This window comes from Apteryx mantelli, chromosome 1 (assembly GCF_036417845.1).
Source record: "Apteryx mantelli isolate bAptMan1 chromosome 1, bAptMan1.hap1, whole genome shotgun sequence".
NCBI lineage: Eukaryota > Metazoa > Chordata > Aves > Apterygiformes > Apterygidae > Apteryx > Apteryx mantelli.
In genome coordinates this window covers 168,947,870-168,965,486 of record NC_089978.1, presented here as the reverse complement: position 1 = coordinate 168,965,486, position 17,617 = coordinate 168,947,870, and the positions used below count along the sequence as shown (strand labels likewise).

Genomic DNA, 17,617 nt, shown 5'->3' with positions numbered 1-17,617 from the left:
ACGTCTTTGGGGGACTAAGGGACACAAGAGAAGTCCTTTTTATAATTTCTTCTTGTCTGCCTAGAAGCATATTTTATTTGATAAGGAAAGTAGCTTCAGAACAGTTGCTGAAAGGCAAAGCTGGGAAAGGAAAAAGACCTACCTTGAAAAATTTAACATTTTTTTCCAGAGATAAGAAATGCCAACATAAAACATTTTTCTAACTGTATCAGCTGGTCTATTAAAAGATACTACTTACCTACAGACCTTGCCTCTAGCATAAAACATTCACATTGATCTGCTCTCTGAGGAGGCAGAATTTAAGGAGGTTCTGTAGCAGCATTCCTAGTATAATAGAATATATTCCAGAAAATGAGAAGAGAGATATTAAATGGTGTTCTAAATACAGAGAGGATTCCTGAGAGAAGGTCTTTATCTATTTGCTGTGACAGGCTATCTACATTACTAGACAGGATCATAACTTAGTCTAAAAGCATTTGAGGAGGTGACATTAAGAGAGCTGTTCATACAAATGGATGCTGAGGAGTGAATGGCAAAGCTGAGTTTTGAAAGAGGGCAAGCGTAATTTAGAACAAAAAAAAACAGCAGAAGATCTGGGAGTTAATACCTATGACAAATTCAAAATTCCAGGCAGGATTTTTGGAGAACTCTCAGCATCTGGGATAAATGTTTCAATGGAAATACTCTAACAGGAGAACAGTGAGTACAACTGAATCGTGTTATGCCGTCATAGTCAGAAAAGGATGCTAATGGGTGGTATAAGGTATTAGTGATCACTTGACTGGAAAAGAAACAGAGAAATTTCAAAATGCAGTACTTTTTTAAAGTCCTCAGTAGTATAGTGAATCAATCAAAGATGGTTATTTATAGCACATTTCAAAATATGCAGCAAGGGAAAAGTGCATATTGACCTCAATAGAGGGAGAAAAATGTGCCACAATAAAAGCTGAAACAGAGCTGTGCAGATGATCCTATTTAGCACCTAATGATTTGAAAATAGCTTTGAAAGGGAGCTTGAAGAACTGAGCATACCAAATCTGACAGATGCTAAATATACTGAATATAATGTGTATAGACCTCCTCCCCCCCCCCCCCCAGGAACATGAAAAACAAGAGAGACAAGAAGTACTGTTCATCATAGACGCATCTGAGAGATTCATGCCTGTAGATTCTCATGCCCCCAAGAATCCTGCTTCCAGCTTCCTTTTGGAATGGAAATAGAGTGATACTAATCAATCAGGCTTGTGTCTCCCAGATCACTGAAAAATGCACAGAAATGGGAGCCAAGAGAGACTATACACTTTGCCAGTCATTGCTATGAGGGCTACTTGTTTGGCCCACACAGAATAAATCAATACGAGCTCCACCAGAAGACAAGCAAGGAATGAACCCATGTGGTGGTTCAGCAGCAGCCGCATGAGCACTTTCTTTTGCTGATCCCAACCAATCACACTGCAATTATTACAAAAAGTCATAGTCCCATTAGGCTCAGGAGATTGATCTGACTTTCTTCATTAGATGAGATCAAAGCAGCTGGTTACCCAGTGTAACAGGTAATCTGGTACCTGGTATCTCCAGCTTTCAGAAAAAGAGTGGTGTGATATCTAGAAATAACTTCACATCAAGGAACTACCTCCTTAAACATGCCTTTGACATCTTATGTCTTCTGCTCCAGATGTTTACTTTTTAAGTATATCTTAGCTGTGTTGGCTAACACATTAAAAATATAATAATCCTTACTGGGTAAAAACTCACTTTCACCAAATTTATGACAGTGCTTATTGTCATATCATGTCATTAGCAATACACAGCAGTAGGGCAGATAGTCTATTAAGGAGATCCCTTTAGTACTGGATGTGGGACATACTGTCAGCCTATTGTGGCACTCTTAGATTTGATATTATCCTAGCTCATGAACAGAGTTTTGTGTTCTCTGTGGTTATCAGTCTGCTGTTTTTGACTTGGCAATATAGGCAAGAGCCAAACCTCACCATGGGAGAGGAAGCTTTTCCATCAATTTGAGTTAGCTTTAGGCAGCCTCTACATTCTTTTAACATAACAAATTTAAAAAACTGTAGCCATAAATAGTCTCAGGATTAATCTCTAGAATATTAATGCATAATTGTATGATTAAATGCTTCCTTGATCATTCCTTCCATCATAAAATGAAATCACAGTCATACACAGGCGTGTTATGGTATCATGAACTCTGTCAATAAGGGCTGTACAACAAACTGTTCAACTGTCAGTAGTTAATGCCGCACCACATATATACCCTCCTGTATTGTAAGAGAAATATTTCAGGTTAGCAAGGTATAAGAGAAAAGCTCCAGTTTCTATAGAATTTGCACATTCACTAGAATGCGCTTCCTCTGGGTTCCGGTGCATATGTATTTTAAATGGTGTTCAGAGAAGGAAAGTTATCTACTTTATCTACACTATCCCCAAGAAACCTTTTGCATCATCAGAAATCTGCCATATTTAGCTATGATGACTCACAGGAACAATTTATTCTTTGAGACTCTTCCCTTGGTTCATTTGAAATTAAATGTTTTCATTTAGGACTAAATGAAATCTCTACAGCTTCAATCATGCTTGACACAAGCAAAGTAATCCTTAGAAAGCAATACCTTTTCAAGGCAGTTTTGATCATCAGCATGATTTGCTGTTCAAAGAAGCTCATTTATGCAAAGAAATGAAAATAACGTAACAGCTTCATTCAACATTTCTGTGACAGTAGTTAACATTTTCTTGACTTAAAAAAAAAAATTGTATTTTTTCTTTTTGCTCCAGCAACTGTTTTTCTGGAGTTTTGGAAAAGAAGGCGAGCAGTAATTGCTTATGACTGGGACTTGATAGACTGGGAAGAAGAGGAGGTTTGTATAGAAAAATTTTCTCCCTAATCCTTAATACAAAAGGATTTGATTAAAAATGTAAGCATATTTTTTCTTTGGTTTTATTTTCAATTTATTTTTCAAAACTTCAGGAGCAAGGAAGTAAGTGTTTTTCTCCTCAGATGTTTCAGTGAAGTGAAGAAACTTTCCCCAGGACAAACTGTGCTCTGCTTTTACACCCATGTAAATTCAAAAGAATTTCATCAATGGTTGTCATTGTGGGAGGTTTTGGGGAAAAAAAGTACATTCTGGGGGGAGGTTAACAAACTTTACTTTTGAACTTAAGGAAGTTCTTGACAGCCCAGGGGGGCATGAATTTTGGCAAATGAGTTTTTAGCTGTTTTTTTCTTTAGGTAGCCACTAAGTACGCTGTTGGAGATAGAGCCTCACAGGGCTTGTACCAGTTTCTGAAAGTTCAGGTACTGGTTACCTTCCAGTCATACACGGGATATACAGTGCTGTGAAGAGAGCGAGGGAGATAACAAGCTAACTCAATCAAAGGACTTAATTCATCTCCTCTTAGTAGAGGAAATCCCCGGGACTCAGAACTAAAAGCTGAAAAATAGCTTTAGACTTTCTTCTGCTGTGGTTACCAGAAGAAGGGAAGAACATGCTCTTGGAGCTGGAAGCAGGGGTCTAGGTGGAACTGGCAGATTTTATCATGAGAAAAGCAAGACTCAAGGGTAGGTATGGCAGAAAAAGTGCTCCTCAGAGTGGGATTTGGACACAGGGGTGTCTGCAGAGGCTGAGTTCCTTCCTCTCTGGAGGCTGTACTGAAGCTCTTGGGGGACTGCAAGAGGCTGCTGTAGTTGCTCAATGCAGTTCGACTTGTATATTTGTGGAAGAATTTCTTTCTCACTAATCTTGCCAGCACAGAAACAGACTTCTGAGTTATAGGATTTTTGTCTCTACAAGGCAATGTAATGTACTGAGGCCATGAAATGCTACATTTGCTCATTTGTTGGTAGAATATTTTTTTAAATGCTTAATGACTAAGAAAATAAGCCAAGAACCTAAAATGAAATAATTGACAAAACTGAAAATTGGTTTCTTTGTAACAACAGGAGCATTACTTTGTTCATACGCTGTCAAGTCTTGGAAATAGGTTGGCACTTTTGTCAGAGTATTTAGAGAATACTCTAGGACTGATTTATCACTCCTGAGATTAGCAGTCTGCTCTTGCCAGTGCTGATGAGTCATAGTGAGAGCACTCTGAGATACTCCTGTTAGAGCTTCAGATATTGATTAGGATTGAACTGCAGTGACCTTGTCCCCTCACGGCTGGTTGCAAGAAAGCCACTGCTGCTGCTGCTAACAGCTAGGGCAGAAGACTGATGTACTAACCTGCAGTTTCCAAGTCAGGATTCCAGCTCAGTGCTTCCAAATGAGAAGGGGCCTTTAAATGAACAAAATACACAAACACATACACTACATGTACAGGCCCCTTTTCTGTTTTTCCCAGGAAGCCTGGTCTTGCTGACAGGTATAGTTTGGGATGTTGGAACTGTCCTCATAGAAATGTGATGTGTTTATTTTATGATGTCTATCGAATAACATCATCATGCTTATGTCCCACTGGCATACTATTTCAGTGTGGCCCGCAGAACAACATAGCGTGCCTGTAGTTTTCTGAGGATGTCTGTTCCCTGCTGATGGGCACCAGGTCTGTTTTCTTCACACCAGGTTCATTCAGGCTCCCTGGGGTGACAGTGAATGTACATGCTCCGGGCTATTCCTTGTGTCTTCTCCCAGTCTTAGAGGGAGTTTTGTCAGCCTCCGGGTCTTGAGGTAGCAGCCTTTCAAAGGCAAATGGTATCTTTACCTCCCGAATTAGATATTAAACACCCCAATAGGAAGTCAGCTGGGGGATATGAAGTACTGCTTCTCAGATATTTATGTTACCACTCAGCAGAGCATCAGTATCTCATTGGCATTTGAGACTTCAGCTCCTCGCTTCTGCATTGTTCAGCGTCCTCATCCCAAAGGTGGGAGCTGCTTGCCTCCCGAAGGTATCTCTCTGAAGATGCTGGAGCTACCATTGCCCAGCCCTGCTGCCCAGCTCAAAAATGTTCTTGCTTCAAGGTCAGCTCTACTGATTACTGCCCCCTCTTTCCAGAGTATCAGGTACTGCACTTTTTCATTGGCACTTGGGTGGTGGCAGGGCTCTGCCCCCCAGACAGTCACAGCTTTGGGAGCAGGTGTCCGGGGGTGGAAAAGTGGTGAGATCTTTTCCCTGTGCTGTGGTTCCAGGCCCACCTCTTTACTTTGCCGTTGCCTTTCAGCTGCAAGCAGGATGACTTGCAAGCCATGTGCTTTGCAAGGAGACTTACTTCCAGGGGTGGATCTACAGGCTACTCCTAAAAATCCTGCTTTCTAATAAAATCACTGTTAATTAAATCTTGTTTCTACAATCCATTCAGTTATCCATTCAGTTATCACTGGACAAATCAGCTGACTGTAATATTAGCTATTTTACAAAAATCAGTTAAACAGTTCTAATTACCATTTTAAGTTGCAAGCTTTTGTTAATGAGAATTGTTATTTTTATTAACACTAGCTGCCACATCTAGTTTTTGCTTGTTTTAATTTTCACTGTCAAATAGAAAAATGAGGTTTTACTACTAAAGAAAATTTGTGTTGTTCATTCTTACCAATAATAAATTGAAAACCAAACATTTATAGGCCTTCCGTCATTTTCCTAATGCTTTTCTGTTTTAAATGAGGAGACAAACAAATGAAATAAGATGTCAGGAAGGAGAATTAAAATTTCTTCAGAAATATGATTTTGTGAATTCCTGACCACTTTAGCTTTCTAGTTCTACAGCATTTTCACCCAGGGAGGACACGCTGCTGTTCCCAAAGGGTCTGGGTCTCCCAGCTTGGGGACAAGGGCTGAAGGTGCTCTGGCTCTTTCAACCCTGCACATCTGGATTTCCTTTTTTTGGAAATGAGTCGCAATGTACAAAACATGTAGAATAACTGGGTTTTGGCTAGATATGCAACCAGAAGCCAGCTGGGCAGTGTTCCTGGGACTCCCAGCTGAGATATGGCTTCCGTGGCTATCTGCAGTGTACCTTTCTTTTTCTTCAGGGTATCATTTTCTTTGTATCACCAACCTCTGCCAGATACAGTACTGTTCATTTTCTGTCCCAAGCTGTGCTCAGCATTGCTCAGTGTCACTAAACAGATACTAAGGTTCATGCCAGAGTTTCAATTTTGGGCAGAGATGTACCTATAAAAATGATATTTGTATTATCTGAATTGACTTTGTTCACAGGAAATATTTGTTCATAGGAAATACCCAGATTCATGGATGGGTGGATAACAATAAAAGGACTTCCCTATAGTCCAGCTTGTAAAGTATAATCAAAATCCTGGCTTAGGGAGGGCTGGAGAGAAGAAAGGGTTTCTTGCATGTGTCTCAGTAAGTCAATTGGTGGGGTGTTGTTCTGAAGTGCCCTGCTACATTGCCATCACACCCTGTCCTTTTGGCTGTCCCTGGGCACATGGGAATACTACTTGCATTGTTTTTCTTGCTTGGTTCTGGTCTCTTGCAGCTTTCTGCCTAGGTATGGCAGGAACAGTTTGGGCAGGGTGGAATAACAGCAAGGTGTTACCCTGCCTACCCAGAAACATGCTTAGCCTTTGTGTATACCAAGAATAACTTTTGCTATGCCAAATTTCAGAAGCGTATTTCCTCTAGGCTTCATTACATTCTCTCTTTTGCTAGTATAGTGGTCCCACATGCAAACTGTGTTTCTGTGAGTTCAATAGATGGGATACAGATAGAGAATGGTAAGAGATAGAGATGGTAAAGGTATGTTAGTTTGTCTGACTCAACTACCAGCTAATGCAGGGCTGGCTCCTTCAAGCGCATAATCAGTTACAAAGGCATTGCAGCCCACCATACATGACACTTAACCTTTTTTTTTACTGTCATGTTACCAGGTTGTTGCTTGAATTTGAAAATTAAGTGCATTGGGAAAATGCCCTTAAAATTTGAGAGACTGAGACATGGCTTTTTTTCAGGAGGAATTTAAGTGTTACTTTTTATAAAAATGGTGTAGGATTTTAGGATATCTTAGTCTTATTTACATTTTAAAAGTTTGCACGCATAGTTAAATTCATCTATTTCAATGCAGTCATTTAAAGTCTGGTCATTTACAAGCTATTAGAATGATTAACCTATGGCCATATTCAGTAACTTTAAATCAAGCAGAGTTCAGTTATATGCAGCTGAAGCGTTGCAAGTGGCTAAAATTGGTGAGCTGGGCTCTTGGCTGTTGCAAAGAAGTGCCCAGCAGAGGTCTGGCAGAAAAGCTTCAGAGACAGTCTATAGCCATTTGTGTGCTCTCCTTTAGCCATTTGTACAATGAGCCAGTTCTCCAGCATGAATCAGAGCATCGTAAAGCTTGATCTAAAGTATATGGGCTGCCAGCACTGTGAGAGCCCATCCTAGCAGCCTAGTGCTGTCTCTCATCTCTAACGTCAGTCATGAGAGAAGTAGCACAGGATATGAGGTTTTTGGTGAACCTCCCTCAGGGCAGGGCAGTGTGGCAGCCCTACTGCAGCTCAGAACCATGATGACTTACCTGAACTAGCAAGGCTGTAAACAGAGGTAGCTAAGTCTTTCTCCAAGAATATCCCATGCTTCATTTCGTAAGAGAGTTATTATGGAAAAGCAAGACTTGAAATTTCTGCTGTTTGGAGCTGCTCCTGCTATTTGTATTGTCCAAGTCAGGAAGGAAGTTAGCAATATCAGATGGCACAGCTGCTTCTTCAAATGATGGGAAGAATCTTTTGCTGGTAATGGGAAGGTAACCAACTACCAAGAAAACAGCAGTTGGGTTTGGAAAAAACTGTCATTTTTTTTCCTTTTGTTGTAGAATTCCAGTATCAATAGGATAATACCAGGCTAGAAAATTCTGTGGTACCAACCTTGAAATAATGTGGTTTTCAGGCATATATTTTGAAATACTAAATACTTCTAATACAGTTTTATGGATACAGTGATATATTCTAGTTCTCATGAAGAGAGAATAATTGTACCTGGTTTCCCAGCCCAGCTTTTACAGTAGCTATGCTGGTTGCTGCATCCAAAGATGCAATTATCAATAATAGTGATCTGAAAAAGTGATCTGAAGTTTCCTACAGAATCTTTCCTGAATGTACTGTACATAAACATTGTCTGTCTCTTCTTTAGGAGGAAATACGTCCCCAGTTTGAAGCCAAGTACTCCAAGAAAGAGCGAATGAACCCCATATCCGGGAAGCCAGAGCCTTACCAAGCATTTGCAGACAAATGCAGCAGACTCATTGTTTCTGCATCTGGAATATTTTTTATGGTTTGAGAACTTTTATTTATTTACCAGTTGCATAAATGCAAAATGACGTTACCTCTGCTGAGAGAGTATGGAGATACTGGATATGACTGCCTGAAAGTTAAATAAGCTCTAGCATGTTTAGTGCAAGCTAAAAATCTCTACACAACAAATATCCTCAGTTGCAGTAAAGTCCCATACTAGTGGAATAGTGACGCTATCACATTGAGGCACCGACTTCAGGTGACTGATTTCCTTAGGCTCCCTGTGTAGACAGTGCAGAGTCATGAAGAGATGCTGTGGAGGAGGCAGTTGTCCTTCTTCCCTTCCACTGAACCTTTGAAAATGTGTTTACTTGACACCTAGATGCCTTACTGTACTTTAATCTATGTATAAACTCCACAGCAAAATAGAAACTCAGTTTGATTACTGTCAGCCAGAAAGAAAATGAAAAAAACTTTGCATTAGAACATCTGTGCCTGTTTGAGTTCTGTTTAATACTTTCAGCTTCTGGTAAAAAAAAAAAACAAAAAAAACACAGTATTAGGTTTATCTTCATGTGATCAGATACACAGCAATTTACATGTCCTTTACATCCTCATTGAGGATGTATCTTAAAATCCAACTTAACATTTATAAATGAAAAACAACTAAGCTTTCAACTACCCATACAGATAATTTAATGCTGTTTCTCCAAAACAAGCATGAGATCTTACTTTGTATCCCCCATCTCTTGTAGGTATACATAGGAATATTACGATGATTTATATTCTTTATGCACCTATTGGATTTTATGCAAAACTTTTCAGATATACCATAGCATGTGTTTGTTTTCTTTACAATCTCCTGTTAGTTTTGCATTGTCCTGGTTTTAAACCATGAAATGCAGCATGAAACTTGACTGCCAATTTTCAGCTTTAATTAAACGTGTACCTGTAGGAAAGAAATGCAGAAAATAGATATTTTACTCCTATCCCTAAACACTCAGATTAGAGGGTTTATTCTGTAGGTCATTACTACACTCAAGTACCTAGTGATTCGTCCTGTCCAAAAAAGTTAAAACTGCAAAAATGCTTTGAAATTCCCCAAGTATGACATTCAGGAGTCTGTTGTGTAATATTTCCTGAAGCAACTTACAAATTCTGAATTTAATATAAGAAGTCCAAACCAGAATTTTGATATTTTTATGGATATTTGTACCTCTGATTTGGGGGGCCTAGAGTTAACAACACAGCTATTTTTGCTGAAATTCTTAAAAATTGATTAAGATGGTTTAAATCACTTTTTTTTTACTCTTTAGAATAATGTAGGTAGAGTAATTAGAAGTAATGCTTTTCCTTGAAGCTAATGTTACTTTTACTTGCAATTGATGCTCTTAATATCCTACAATAATCATGACAAAAGTCTCAGATGCAAGAGGTTTTGAGATTTTCCCTTCCCCTTCACGCACTTTATGTTCTTGCCAGCTCAAGTGCTTCCCAGCCTCTTAGTCTAGACCACCATGTAAGCTGGAGCAGCTTTACAGGTGTTCTAGTCTAAAGTAGCGGGTAAGCATGAAGGTGCATGGTCACCATAGCCTTATCGCTTTTAGCACTGGCTCCTGGGGCAGGATGCAAGCCAGTCAACGGGAACCTCTACACTATGTAAGGAATCCAGAGAATCTAATAAACTGGCTATTCGTGTTCACACACACTTCATTTTTCTTTCTCTTTTCATGGTGTTCTGCACTCGGATTGTGTCAACTATTGATGAATGAATTCTGTAACTGCTAAAATATGAAAATGGCTTTATTAACATTTAGTGTTTTCCAAATCATTTTATCTACTCAGTTAGCTTAGATATACAACAAGTTTGATAGGTTAAACTGACCTCTCAACCTGGGAATACACCTAGTTTTTGCAAATATTCAGCTGTCTTCTGCTGAAGAAACTCTCCCTGTCTAATAAAATAGCTAATGGGTACTGTGTCAAAGTTTGTATGAGATGGAGTCACCCACGCTAATTCCCAGCTCTTTGTCCTTTAGGTGGCTGGCTAAAGAGTGACATAAATTGGTCCCAATGGAAAACAGTTGTCATTTAATGCTCAGCTGTTGCATATGGAACATCAAGTGATCTAGCAGCCTAGCTTAGCTGCATGGCTTTTACATTATAGTGTCATCTTTGCTGAAAGTCTCATCAGAGAAGAAATTTCCAGGGCAACTGAATTTATTAACATCCCTAGGTAGAATCTTTCCAGAACAATAGCAAGAAAGAGCTTGCAAGGGTAGCGTGCCAGGGTACTTGTTGAGGCAATGCTTACAAAAGGAGATATTTTTCTCTGTAAGTTCAAAGTCTGCCAAAGCACAAAATCCATCCCAAATGTGACTTGACTGGAACATCAGCTTGAGGCTAGCTTTTGCACATCATTGAGAAACACGTGTGTAAGGAAAATTTCCAGTTTCTGGAGTTGGCAATGCTGTTTCCTACATAAATGCTAAGGAACAGTTACGTTTTCAAAAGAATGTTTAAATATTATCTTAATACGATATTAGAAATATTTTACATTATGGAAAATGAGAAAAAGTTTAAAATATTCATGTTGAAACTTCTCTCTGGAATCCAACCAGATGTATTTTTTTAAGTCTTTCACTTCATTGTTTTAGTTTTCAGAATGTCACGAAGAAGTAAACTCCCATTCAACTGAAGGTTTTCAGGTTGTCCTCTCTGCTTTTTTCCCTCTTTAGATCTGTGTGGTGATTGCTGCTGTTTTCGGAATTGTTATTTACCGTGTTGTGACTGTCAGCACTTTTGCTGCCTTTAAGTGGGCTTTAATCAGGAATAATTCTCAGGTTGCAACTACAGGGACTGCAGTGTGCATCAACTTTTGCATCATCATGCTGCTGAATGTGGTAGGTAAAACTAACCACAACCAAAGTGAACCACCAGGTCAGCAGATATCTCCGTCTGTAGATTACCAGATACTTTCAGATCCTAACTTCACTTCTCCGTTTGGCATAGGCAAGACTGGGTTGAGGACTAGGACAGTCTATAAAAAAACTATTGGCTTTCCTATGTTTTACCTAAGGCGGGACCATAGCCTGAGAAAGGACAGGGAGAAGAGGTGGAAGCTATTATTCTCTTGGAAGTTGTATTGAGGGGTCTCTTCTTTTGTGTTATTTTGAATTCATTGTTCTTTTCTGAAGCTTTTAGGGCTTTTTTATCTACCTAGAGCACACAATAATCATAGCAGAAATAAAAAGAAAACTATGTATATCCTTATCAGCAAAGCTTTCATTTCCAAACCCTCATTATAAACCATTGTATATGCAGTGAAGCAGTAACATAGCAATACTGCACAAACAAAAATACCTGTTTCGCAAAGATTTCTACAGCTTAGGGGAAATGGTAAAATAATGGAAGATGCCATAAAGATACCTCTTGGAAAACTTTAACTTTTTTCCCCAAATATATCAAATAAATAGAGTACAGCAAAGATGGATTTCTTAAGCCTTATGCTCATTACCATGAAATACCATGGCCTTAGAACTGGATATGGCTCATGGAAACAAAAGACCCCAAAAATGTGAAGCTGCATGAGCTTTCTAATGAAGGAGTTAGGAAGATAATCTTTCCCTTCCCTTAATGGAAATATGTGGTTTACTGAAGGATGGTAGTGGGATTTCCTTTGAGTATGAATAGTATTTTTTTTTTCCCCAGCTGCAATCAGGTAGTTGAATCCTCTACAAGCTGTAATTCAAGAAGTGTAACAGGAGGGCAAGCTAAGAAAGAATAAAAAAAACAAAATGGACCAAGGTGGTATGTAGCTAGGGAATTCACTGCTGGGAAGCCTGGACAAAAGCCAGTGACTCTAACACAAGTTGACAACCTCTAACCATCAGGGGAGAGGTCTAAACCACAAGTAACTTCTAGACTGGATGCTCTGAGAGCTAGGTAGATAGGCTGACACATCCATCATGACAAAATTATATGACCTTCAAGCCTAATGTTTCCCTGATAATCATGCAGCTTGACCTGGGAACAGTCATTAGTTTTATCTGGGTTAATAAAGCCCGTTAATTCGATTGATAACGTCCACAGAAATTATGAACACAGAACAGAATATGATGCTAAACGGGGCCCTTTGGGATGAGCAGTGATGAACTGCAGTGCCAGATAATCCGAGCCAAGCGTTGTTAACAGAATCTTTAACACAGTCTTACTGTTCCAGGAGGAATCACAGCAAAACTGTTGTGCTATTGTTCTGCTCTGTGTTTTTGGAAAAGCTTTGACACCCACATCCGCAGAGCAATGCACATTTATAAAACGGCACACTCCCTACTGAGCTCAGCATATAAACCACCCAGACATTTAACGCTTTTACACTTGCCATTAGGAGAGGCTTTTAAACCCAGAAGGAATCATATATTCATTACTTGAAACAAAACTGTCTATTCTGGAGGCAGCAAAAAGTTATTCTAAACAAGAAGTGGTTGTTAACATGGATGAGATAATTCAGGATGACTTCAGTTCTTAAACAGTCGGTTTAATCTGTAAATTGTGCCTCACTTAGCTTAAGTAACAGTTTATAAAGATAACCGCCAATGGAAATAAACATTGTTGGATATTCACTTTAGGAATAAACAAGTACTTGGGCCTGAAAAGTGAGGAGCTCTGTAGCCCTGCAGGCATCAGTGGGAGCTGAGAATATTTAGCATTTTTGTAGGAACAGGCCCCAGCTTCCTTTAAAGCAAATGGAAATGGTTGTATTTATTTACACTAATGATGGTGGTGGTGCTGTACTTTGTGTTCAAAATCTCTTTGCAAATACTAATTATGAAAACCCTCAGTAACTCAAGTAAGTTTTTGTAAGCTTCATTAAGTTAGCAGTCCCTCAGAAAAATTGAGAACATAGTACCTGCTAAGCAAGGCCAAGTGCCACTTAGGGTTTAGAGCAATGTCACTGATTCAGAGTAAGAAATGTGTATGGTGGTGGGGATTACTAAAGACTTTCCCTGAACAACCCTGTCTCACCGATGATGTTCCTTTCAGCACCAAAAAAAAAGAAAAACAACCCCCCCCAAAACCTAACATCCCAGAATCTACTCTTGCTAAGGTGATTTCATTAGTGAGTTAAATGTTCCGTAAGTAAGTAAAACAAAAATCCCAGTCATGCTATTGTTCTGCTTTGTGTTTTTCAAAAAGCTATCTGACCCTTTTTCACCGTGTATGTAAAACAGGGATAGTGAGAGCATTTTTTCTGCGTATATTATTGATGGAAAGTGCTGCGTAAATTTTTTTAAAATATTACTGTCCATTGTTTGATTATATCATTATAGGTTTATTACTATATAGTTTTATTTTTGTTATCTTTATCACAGCATCAGAGATTATCTGAATGTCAGGTGTAAAATGTAAGAGCAGTTACTCTTCCTAGGAAACAGTTCTATATTGTTAACCATGGTGATATGATCTGGTCGCATTTTTAAGAGGCTATTTCTTCTCTGTTGCAGCTGTATGAAAAGGTTGCTCTTTTTCTGACAAATTTAGGTAAGCAGTGATAAATACAAAACTGAATGATATTGCATTGATTTTTTTGCCTGTATACTGCAGCTGTATTCAAACCTTCTGTCTAAATATCAAGTCCTAATTAATTTAAAATCTATAGGAATTACTGTTTTTGTTAAGTTTATTATAAAGAAGTACATCAACCTAGCTATTGCTCATTTGAATCAGCAGTGACAATAATCACCCACCTGCAACCTTTGGTTCTTGTTCCAACCCCACAGATTGTGAGAACTGGAACAAATAGTTACCATGGAGGCAAAGATACTGTTTTTCAGAGGGAGGTGAGCACTCACAGCTCCCAGGTTTTGTGGAGATGTGGAAATGACAGAATCACTTTTGGAAACTGAATTTATAGTTTGAAACTAAGGTGCTTACTGGCTATCAAACATCTCCTTTTAAGAGGGGTAGTAATTTGGAGGGGAACCAGTTATGTGAGTCTTCAGCTCTACCAACAGCTAAACTCCAATGGCGTTCTAGGTTTTGGTAATCTTTTGAGATCACCCATGAAGATCATGATGTTTGCGTTACAGTAAGGACAGCATGTTTCTTTGGTTTTATTGTCACCCACGTGCTGTCACTGGGGTGGCAATGGTCTGTCACTGTATACCTAGGGCTGGGACAGAGTATGGAGATCCTGAGAAGGATCTGGGAGATTGTGGTAGTTGCTTGCAATTGGCAAAGGCCAATCTTACTGTCAAGAAGTCTGAAATATGGCTCTTGCCAAAGGCCTATTAAGCCAAGCATATTATTGCATATGTAGCAGAAGTTGTTCGAGGAGGTTATTTTGAGCCTTTGTATGTTGATGATATTCAGTAATGTATTTTGGATCAGGTGGACAGATTTCAGTCTCTGCTCAGAGGAAACACACAGCTGATTATAGCTAGTGTCAGAGCTATTTTATGTCTGGAAAATCATAGGTGATGTGTTCAAAACGTGTCTGTGTGTGAGGCTCTTTTATTCTGTTCTTTCTTCCTTGATTGAGAGGCCTAATTTGAAGCTTGTAAGTTTAAAATGTTGCTACCATCCTGTATCCATGGAAAAGACAGCTGCTACTTACAGCTGAGAAAAGTGACGTCCAAGTATGTGATTTGCACAGGCTATGCCCTTTTACTCCCAGTGACACCCCAGGGACAGTAAGACATGCTTTAAAGGCCTTGAAGCTTGATTAGTTTCTGCCAGGTTATCATCAAGGCAGGTCTACTTCTCGTAGCTTGCGCAGACTGCACTAGTACGAGAACTCAGTGAGTCAAGCAATTCTGAACATGTTCAGCCTATTTTGTCTTTCCTACTCTGTCTCAAAAGTGGCTGATTTGGTGTGAATGATCTTTATCAGTGTAATAAGCTCAGACTGGGACTGGCAGCCCAGTTACATTCAGGATGTGCTTTTCCAGTCTTTACATGGCCTTTTTCTGAGCTCACTTATGTGCTCCTCCAGCATTCTGCCGTTTTCTCTGACTCTGGCATATAAGCAAGGCTTCAGGTGCAGCCCTGTTGAAGTCAGACTTGTCCTTCCCATATATTGGCATCAAAAATCCTTCGTTTCTTTCTGCTTGACTACACACAGACTTGGGTTTCTTGACAAGCCTTCCTGAAGCACTAATGCTGCTGTTAATTTATAGTCTGTTTTCTAGTTTTGTTGATGCACCCATTGGAAATTTCCTCATGGATATGATGGCTCTGATTAATGAGAATCTAGTTTATCATTGCTGTTTCTGTACTTCCAGTACCTTAATAGAGGTTTCCTTGGAAATAAATATACCAGTACTGCAACCATGATGCCCAGAGCAACCAGTAGTACCTCTGCTTCTCCTCTAAGTACTCCTGCTCACAGCAGCGGGATGACTAATAACAAGCTCAGGCCAGTTGGAAAGTACTCGCAGGACATGGTGCTGTTGTGTTGGCATAGAAGTTGTTCTGTTAATTCCTGTCTTGATCACTGTTTGGATGAAAATCAAGGGCCAAACTGAAGGGAAGACATGTCTTCCTCTTTCCCATTTGTCTAGTCACCCATCGATTGTGAAATATTTTTTCTCAGTCTCCTGTGATGAGCAACCTGGGGCAAGGAAAGGGACGATTCATGCAATGAATCCGATGCCTGTATAGAGTCCTTAGGTGCCCATCATGGTAGGTAAATCCATGAAACAGACCTACAGGAGGATTTGCTTCAGTTCATTGTGTCACCTCAAACAAAAGGCACTTGCACAGCTGTGTAGCAGGGTGCTTGCTGCCAGTTTCGTTCCAGCAGACTGCAGAAAGGGAAACAACAAAAGAGCCTGAGCCTGTAATGCACACAGGAATCTAAAAGGGATGTTGAATATACATATTATCACAACCACTTTCTTATAGTCTCCTGGGAATGCACATAGCCAGGTATCAGAACAGATTTCTAAGAGTTTTACAAGCTAGCTTGCTGTGTGCTTCTTTTGGATACCATTTCTACTGTCAGCTTATATATTGAAATCAGCAGGCTAATTTGCAAATACATTGCCAGCTCTGATAGGTGCCTGCAGCCCTTGTGCCAAGTAAAATTGTTAATCTGATTAAAGCTCTCAAACTCTGCTCTCTTTCTTCACAGAGCAGCCTCGTACTGAGTCTGAGTGGGAGAACAGCTTCACTCTGAAAATGTTTCTTTTTCAGTTTGTCAATCTGAACAGCTCTACCTTTTATATAGCATTCTTCCTTGGAAGGTAAGATTGGTATCTGTACCCTCATGTTCACAGAATGAAGTTGAGAGGAGAAATTCAGTTGTCTGTAATGAAACAAAATGGGACTGTGTGACCAAACATCTCAAAATGCAAATTCCACACTAGCAAAGTGGGACAGATTACATTTACATTTTCCTTTAAAAAGGCGCAGAAACAGACATATTGTTTTCACTTCCTAGCACCATGTAGCCTTAGTGCTAACTCTTAACAATTACATTGTTGGGAACTGATGCCTCCCCCAATACTATACGTACAGGTCACTTTGCTCTGTCTTTATGTGTGTAATTTGTACAGGTAAGTAAATAATTTAAGACTGTGTCTTTTCTTTCCCGAATACTGAGGACTTTGCTTCATTTATTATATGATTTGGTCTGTTAGCAGTGAATTGGAAACTATCAAAATTTGCTCTTTTCTGCAGAAAATGAAATATATATATATATGTCTCTTTCTTCAAGTTCCCTAAAAGCAAAAGAAAAGCCTGTCAACAGAGATGGAGCATCCATTAGTGTGTATTATTTGCATGTGGGAATCATTCAGGGGGGAAAACATGGCAGACTAGTATGAAAATTATGTTCCCCTAATGAAAACTAACATTTTCACTGGTTTCACAGAAAGGCAGGTGCCTGATCCCTCATTATGGTGCAAGAAAATGGTCTGGTATTTGAAAGCCATTTTCCAAAGCCATTTTCCAAATTCACATAATCAGTTTTATTCAGATTTACTCCCTTCTCCACATATGCTGAATATCAAACACCAGAGTATTTTGTATTCATATAAAGCTGGAAGTACAAATATACTTAGTGCTCCATGTGAATTATTCTAGGAATCCCCCAAATCTTTTTGCAGCATCTTTACATCTTTTCTAGTTATATCAATCATGCCAACATGACATTAGACATAAAACAACAGCGTGAGCTTTCTTCTACTTTTGTGAGCAGAGGGCTCATACAGCATAGCTGATGCATATTCCTGTGTTAAAGATTTACAGGACACCCTGGTGCCTACTTGAGGCTGATAAACCGGTGGAGACTGGAAGAGGTGAGTGTTCCCTAACTATTGGGCTGCTGGAACAAGCTACACTGATTTATTTGCTGCCAGCTTGGCTGGAGCCCGCAGAGGCAGACACATATGTCTGCCTAGGTATTTTTGAGTACA

At 39.4% G+C, this 17,617-nt stretch overlaps 1 protein-coding gene across 1 annotated transcript in view; it reads left to right on the top strand.

Annotated features, from left to right (window-relative positions):
• ANO4 (anoctamin 4) overlaps positions 1-17,617 on the top strand; it is a 230,250-nt gene that overhangs the window by 189,112 nt on the left and 23,521 nt on the right. Inside the window, exons 18-23 of the mRNA XM_067296928.1 lie at positions 2,794-2,876; positions 8,098-8,238; positions 10,937-11,101; positions 13,703-13,739; positions 16,333-16,444; positions 17,443-17,500. Of these exons, the coding sequence (XP_067153029.1) occupies positions 2,794-2,876; positions 8,098-8,238; positions 10,937-11,101; positions 13,703-13,739; positions 16,333-16,444; positions 17,443-17,500 (596 nt within the window). The remainder of the gene's footprint in view (positions 1-2,793; positions 2,877-8,097; positions 8,239-10,936; positions 11,102-13,702; positions 13,740-16,332; positions 16,445-17,442; positions 17,501-17,617) is intronic.